This window comes from Fulmarus glacialis, unplaced genomic scaffold, assembly GCF_000690835.1.
Source record: "Fulmarus glacialis isolate BGI_N327 unplaced genomic scaffold, ASM69083v1 scaffold17921, whole genome shotgun sequence".
NCBI classification, from domain to species: domain Eukaryota; kingdom Metazoa; phylum Chordata; class Aves; order Procellariiformes; family Procellariidae; genus Fulmarus; species Fulmarus glacialis.
In genome coordinates, this window is record NW_009193690.1 from 1 (window position 1) to 7426 (window position 7426).

Here is a 7426-nt window from a genome sequence, read left to right on the forward strand (position 1 = left end):
AGCAGACTCCGCCTTCCCCCCATCCCTCCCCCGAGCCGCTCTCCCGAAATCCCAGGTCAAGACATCACAGTTTCCTGGGGGAGACACAGCCACGGGCGCTCAGCGAGCTACAGATTCGCCTTTACTTCTCCAGATGGGGGGAAAAAAAGCAGGATATCGCAAGCCCAGCCAAAGCGCCGCTATAATGTGCCAAATAAGCTGCGCTTGCTTGGGAGCGGACCAGACCGGGGCTAAGCCAGCCTTAACCACGAGCTGCCTGCTGCCTGGCCGGGAGCCCTGCTGCAGCGAGGGCCAGGCAGCCAGCGAGGGCTCGCTTTCCATCTCTGCAAGTCCTAAAATCTTCCAGCCGCGAGCTGGACAGCGCAAGATGGAAGCAGAAGGTCTCCTCCATCATTTGAGGTCAGGTAGGTTGGAGGTAACCTCTGGAGGTCTCTGGTCCAGCAACCTGCTCGGAGCAGGACCAGCTTCAAAATCAGATCCCACTGGCCATATCGAGGTGAGGCTTCCATCAGCAAACCCCCGGCAGGCAGCCAGCCTGCAGGCACACGTGCTTCCTCCCAGAGGGAAAAATCCAGCACTAACTCTGCCAGGAGCTCACGTGTGCTACCTGCCCCCCAACACAGCACTTACTGGTGTGTCCACACCTATCTCCATGCAAGCTTTAGCAGGAGTCATCTGCAAAATCACTCCTTCTTGGCTGAAATTGGGCTAAAAACAGCCAATGGATTAAAAACTCATAGAAGGTACATGGATAGACAGACAAAGGTATGCACATAAGCCTGTTTTCATAAGAAATCTGCCTGAAATGCTCACCTAACTGCTCTGCAATAATGGTTTTTAACACTTGTGTTCCCACCTGGTAGATCCCCCAAATTACAGAGGTGCAAAGAACATGGGTGTGGGTGTGAAGAAGCAAGCCAGGCCTCCACGCGGTACCAGGTCTAGGTCTAAAGCCTTGCGATGTGTGGTCTTGGGGAGAAACGATTTCAAAGAGCATCTGCACATTTCCAAGCCAGAGATGCCCCAAAAGGCTCAGGCACTGCCTAACATACCCAAGCATCCTCCCAAGCCCGCGCTGTAGGCTGCTACGAAGGGAAAACTACCTCCTCCGCACGCCTTGGAGCACTGAGACCAGCTCTTGAGGGCCCACTCGTAGGAATCCATCTCTTCAAGCAGGACGTTGTTGTTTCCGATCATGGGCAGCAAGTCTTCGTGGATGATGTACCGGTACATGAGGCTGCTCCTCGCCTCCTCCTCCTGAGGGATGACCTGCAGGCAGAGAGAGGACAATCGGAGAGGGAGAAGGAGAGGAAGGAGTGGTGCCATGGGAGAGGGGAGGGAAGAGGAAGCCATCAAAGAAAAAAAGAAGCGAACAATGACCACATGGTACGGTACACACAAGAGTAGGAGAAACAAACCCCGTTACTACCTCCAACGTGATTAGGTGGGCTCTGAACACAGAGGCTACCCTTCGGGAACGTACCTCTCCAGTTGTGGAGAAAAACACTGTCCAAACATCCCATGGCCTCTGGGAGAGTGCCCCTGGCCTCTCCTCTGACCTGCAGGACCTCAGTCTATACCCAAAGCCAGCGCCGGCCACGGGGATGGACGGGAGTGCAGACCTACCCTTCCCTGGGTGCCCAGGGAACCCAATCCCTAACTCCTCCAAATACCAGTATAACTAAAATGAGATATGGAGTCATAAGCAATTGCTGCATAGAGCAAAATACAGTTGGACTCAAGCACCCGAGCAATGCGTCCTTATGCCATTCTGGCACGCAACTCATTGCCCCTTGCTTTTGGCTAGCTCATTCCCCTGGTTTCAATCATAGAATCATAGAATCATAAAGGTTGGAAAAGACCTCCAAGGTCATCGAGTCCAACCATCAACCCAACACCCCCATGCCCACTAAACCACGTCCCTAAGCACCACACCCACACATCTTTTAAATACCTCCAGGGATGGGGACTCCACCACTTCCCTGGGCAGCCTGTTCCAAGGCCTGACCACTCTTTCAGGAAAGACATTTTCCCTAATGTCCAGTCTAAACCTCCCCTGGCGCAACTTGAGGCCATTTCCTCTCGTCCTATCGCTGGTTACTTGGGAGAAGAGACCGACCCCCACCTCGCTACAACCTCCTTTCAGGGAGTTGTAGAGCGCGATGAGGTCTCCCCTCAGCCTCCTCTTCTCCAGGCTAAACAGCCCCAGTTCCCTCAGCCGCTCCTCATCAGACTTGTGCTCCAGGCCCTTCACCAGCTTCGTTGCCCTTCTCTGGACACGCTCCAGCACCTCAGTGTCCTTCTTGGAGTGAGGGGCCCAAAACTGAACACAGGATTCGAGGTGCAGCCTCACCAGGGCCCAGTACAGGGGCGAATGACAGGCCCTACATCCTTTCTCTACCAAAGTCCTTCCATCACCTCCTACATCCCATCTCAGACCACCCTCCCTCCCTGTACCGCTGGGTGATGGTCGTCCCCGACACCCCCAGAGGAGGTGTCAGCCAGGCTTACCAAAACGCTGATGGCCTCGTGCAGAGGACCGCTGGTTTTCAGGCTCTCCTTCCCATGCTCCACGGTGTATTCCCACTCCAAGCCCATCTCAATGAACACTTGGCTTTTGGTTTCTTTGCCTTTGGCGTTAAGGATGAAGTTACCTGTGGCTTGATTCTTAACAGCTGGAGGAGAAAGGAGGTATTTCAACGTCACTTCCTCTGGTCACTGCCTTTGAAGGACTGAAATGACCCAAATAAGACCCTTTGGGGGGGGAATTGTCAGAATAAGGCCAAGAAAGAGATAGCGGGTGAAGGGAGAGGTGAACTACGGCGTACTCACCAATGCTGTGGGATGCCGGTTCCATCTCTTCTATCTGAAGGTGCCTCGCTCCAGCCGGAATCTCAAACATCTTCAAAACACCCGCTGAAAGGGAAGGAGGAAGGATGGAGGGAGAAGAAAGAGCAAGTTTGCTCCAACGGGACACGCACCCGCTCACCCCTACATGTGAATCCAGCTGACCTTGACCGAACCCGCTCCCAAACCCATCCAGCTCGCTCACCCGGCTGCTTGGGGGTCTTGGCCAGCGTGCCCTTCACCGTCCGGCAGTGGGAGTTGTCCCCCCCGCAGACCCCACACTTGTCATCCTGCTTCAACGAGCCGACCTCCTTGTCACAGCCGACGTGCTGTCACCCGTGGGGAAGAGAAGACAAGCCCGGGGTTACATCCCTGCAGCCCATCCCATCGTTCCGCCATCCCCATAGCTCTTTGCTGCACCCAGAGTCAGTCCCCAGGCTAAAACACGCGTCCCCAAGGGGCAGTGGGTCAAGGGGATGAACAAGCTCTCTCCGGGACAGGCAAAGGACAGGGACAGTCGCGCAGCAGCCGTCAGCTCCTCACCACGCACTCGCCCCGGACGCAGATGCTGTAGGGGTCTCGGTAGCTGCAGCGGGTACCGTCGTGAACAACCTGATTCATGAACACCACGTCCCCCGTTCCCTCGGACCGGCAGATCAGCTCACACTTCTGAGCATCTGCGGCAAAATAAAAAGTAAAGGGGAAAAAAGGGGCGGGGAGGGGGAAAGGGTTTGTGGAAATACATTAGGGTGACTGAAGGTAGAACCCACCTCAGCTTGCACCCCTGAGCACAGCCAGATTTCCAAAGCCCAGTGCCTTATTTTGCCGTGTCCGTTTGCCGCTCAAGAGCCTGCACTTTTGCCCAGCATACTCGGGAAATTAAGAGAAGGCAACGGGACGGGACACGCTGCACGGCACTGCAACGCAAGACGCTTGGCTGCGTGCACGAGGAATACCAAGCCAGGCAGGCGGAGCTGGCTCCCAGCCCAGCTCCCCACCGCCGCTCCGGGAGGGAGCGCACCCCGCCATCTCCAAGGAAAACAAGTCCTCTGCGTGCCAAAACACACAGAAAGCGGGGATACAACTTAAAAGTAGCGCAAACGGATTTATCTCTGGCTACCATTACGAGGGGCTCTCCTCTCACTAGCGCAGGAGGAGCGGGGAGAGGTTTCAACGCGGGCTGATCTTCTCAGCCCAGCTCTGCTGCGCTTTGAGACAGCGGGAACCAGAGCAACATCTGGGTTTCTCTACGTGACACCTGAGGGCAAGCACAAGAGATTGATTTTAAAGACCTGGCTGCTTGATGCTGGCTTATTGCACTCTAGTTTCCAGCTCAGGCGCTTTCCACAACCCAATCTTTTTCCACAACTCAATATCTGTGCAGCTGGCACGATCTCCATCCCACGGTGACGGCCACCAGCGCGGCCTCCTCTGGGTAAGGAAGGCGATTGTGACTACCGCTCCTTCGCGAGGACCCGCCGCCGCTCACCGTCGTGATGCTCGTAGGGAAGCCAGGCGTGCTTGCTGTTCTGGTGGGTGTAGTAGGAGTTGCGCTTGGAGCACTGCTGGGCACGGAAATCCTGGTAGGGCCCCGGGCACTCCTCGGCGTTGCACACTTGGTACTCGTAGGTGGCTCCTGGGCAGTGGCGCCCGCCGTACGCCGGGCCGGAAAATAAAACCGGCGGGTTAAAAAGGCGGCGGGGGGCGGGATGCTGTTCGGATGCGACGCAGCTCAGCGCCCAAACGCGCGGCACGGCCCAGGCAGGAGCAGATGTCCTCGTCCCTGCCGACCGAGCGCGCAAGGGGAAGAGCGAGGAGCCTGTCGCTCTCGGCCGCTTCTAGTTTTACCCCCGCTAAAAAGGAGGGAGGCGGAGGCCAAACGTACGGCGGGTTGTCTCAGCTCCGGCTGCGAGAGCGCACGCCTCCCCCGCAGGTCCTGGAGCACGAGCCGAACTTGGACCAGGAGCTCCAGCTGCCGTCCTGGCTGTAAGGTTGCTCCGACGTCTTCCAGATGCAGTGACCCTTGAAACACCACTGGAAGGGAGGAGAAAGAGGGGTGAGCTCTGCGCCTGCCTCTTCCAAAGAGGCACCGGTAAAGAGAGCCCTCCTACACCCACAGCACTACAAAAATGGCTCGCGGTTTGCAAAGCACAGGAGGAAGGTGCTCTTCATCATGCCCTCGGGCACGTCCCTCCCGTAGGAAGCGGGACCAGGAGTGGTCCCTGGGCATACGACAGCAGGACTGCCCTTGGGGACAAGCAAGCCGCATCATTTCACGACCGACCCAGGAGCACAAGCAGCCCGCGGCTTTGCTCTGAGAGCCCAGCACAGCTCCACGGCCGGGACTCGCAGCAGAAAATGCAGCGGAGGGGCAGGGATAAGCAGCGCAGGCTCCCAATACATCCATGCTTTGCATGGGGTAAGAGGTACCACGAAGCTGGTGAAGGGCCTGGAGCACAAGTCTGATGAGGAGCGGCTGAGGGAACTGGGGCTGTTTAGCCTGGAGAAGAGGAGGCTGAGGGGAGACCTCATCGCGCTCTACAACTCCCTGAAAGGAGGTTGGAGCGAGGTGGGGGTCGGTCTCTTCTCCCAAGTAACCAGCGATAGGACGAGAGGAAATGGCCTCAAGTTGCGCCAGGGGAGGTTTAGACTGGACATTAGGAAAAATGTCTTCACTGAAAGAGTGGTCAGGCCTTGGAACAGGCTGCCCAGGGAAGTGGTGGAGTCCCCATCCCTGGAGGTATTTAAAAGATGTGTAGATGAGGCGCTTAGGGACATGGTTTAGTGGGCATGGGGGTGTTGGGTTGACGGTTGGACTCAATGATCTTAGAGGTCTTTTCCAACCTTAATGATTCTATGGTTCTAAGAGCATGAAGCTGCATGAAGCTGCTCAAAAACTCCTGCAAAAAGCTGCTGAAGGCACAAGCCTGGGGCATGGAAAGATCCCTCTGCAAAACAAATCCCTTTGAAAAAAAACCAAATTTTTGAGTTCCTGGACTGGTTTTCTCTCTCCAGTCAAACTGCCTCTCCCTGCCCACGCAGACCCTCGGGCAGACTCTGAATTACACCTGGGTCTGGGACTGGATCAGCCCTGGGGACGTCTCCCTGCTGGCACGGGGGGAACGAACCCCAACTTTTGCAAGGAGCACAGCAGCAAGCTGCTGGGTATTTTGGTAAACGAAACCCAGAGCTCCGCACATCTTCCCAGTCTCCAGTCAAACTGCCTCTCCCTGCCCACGCAGACCCTCGGGCAGACTCTGAATTACACCTGGGTCTGGGACTGGATCAGCCCTGGGGACGTCTCCCTGCTGGCACGGGGGGAACGAACCCCAACTTTTGCAAGGAGCACAGCAGCAAGCTGCTGGGTATTTTGGTAAACGAAACCCAGAGCTCCGCACATCTTCCCAGGCACGCACGCAACGCCTGGCACGAAGCTACGGTGTCACCTCATGGGCACCCAGACCCGGGGTTGAACTCCAGCCTGTGCCCTGAAGGAAGGACCTCCCGGTCCAGATGTTGCAGTCCTCTGGAGCCACATGCCAGCAGGCCGTGTAACACATCTGTACGCGATTCAAAAAGCCTCATTTGGGAAGCTTTCGGCAAAAGCACTCGAGGAGGCAGCATTTGCAGTGAGGTTGCTGGGATTTATACGGAAACTTATCAAAAGTTGTTGGATACTTTATGCCCATCCCTTCTCCGGCAAAGAACCACCCAAAAACGATCAAGCTTTTCCAACGTATCCACGCTTTCATATTGTGCTAACGGGCACGCTAAGAGAACCTAAAGTAAAAGCCTGATGACATCATGAGGTTGGATGCGCAATGATGTCGTCGCTCTTTTGCCAGGTGACAAAACCGAGCCCTGCTTCTCTGCAGAAGCAGGCAGATCAGAAGAAAAACAAAGTCCTCATCTGCGCACAAACTGGGGAAAATAAAAGCTCAAAACCAGGCACCCCACGACTGCTGCCCTCGAGGGTGTCCCCGTCCCCTACCTTGCCTGGAGAGCACTCGGTCCCGTCCAAGGGTGGCCCCTTCTTGGTCTTGCAGAAGTAGGGGTTGTCCGGGTGGCTGCACCACAGCTGCTTGCAGGGGTCGAAGGTGCGGAACTGGGGAGCACAGAGGAGCTGGGCTGGGACCGCAGCGGGGCACGCCCTCCTCGCCCCCACAGCGCCTGGCTGGGGGTCCCGGCGGGGGCGCAATATGGGCACGCAATCCGTTTTGGCTCCCTACTCACCGCCGTGCACGTTTTGTAGCCCACGCCGAAGTCGAAGCGGCACTGCTCGTCCATGGAGTAGTTAATGCCCGGCAGCTCGGGTAAGGTGGGCCACTGGTGCTCAAAGGGGTCATCCAAGAGGCAGTCGTAGGAGCTGCAGAGATGCAGGGCAGAGGCAAAGCAGAGTCGGACACGGAGGATTTCCCTCCTTCACCCCTTCCCTCACCTCCAGTCCTCTCTCCAGATTCAGATACGGAGAAATCGGAATTCTCTTGGCGCTGACGCTAACTACCCACTGCTGTAGAACATGGTTTCAGCAAGAAACAACTGCGTGGATCTATTGGGTTCGCGTGGCAAGGTTTTGGTA

General features: G+C 56.5%; 1 protein-coding gene across 1 annotated transcript; it reads right to left on the minus strand.

Annotated features, from left to right (window-relative positions):
* Positions 1-1052: 1052 nt before the first annotated feature.
* On the minus strand, positions 1053-7213 carry LOC104083889 (A disintegrin and metalloproteinase with thrombospondin motifs 14-like; the record flags this gene model as incomplete). The annotated part of the gene is given in 9 exon segments (XM_009587545.1): positions 1053-1269; positions 2512-2675; positions 2833-2916; positions 3053-3176; positions 3391-3524; positions 4337-4512; positions 4733-4881; positions 6839-6952; positions 7081-7213. Coding segments are annotated over 9 exon segments (1295 nt in total), but the record flags the coding sequence as incomplete, so codon positions are not given.
* Between the last annotated feature and the right edge of the window lie 213 nt (positions 7214-7426).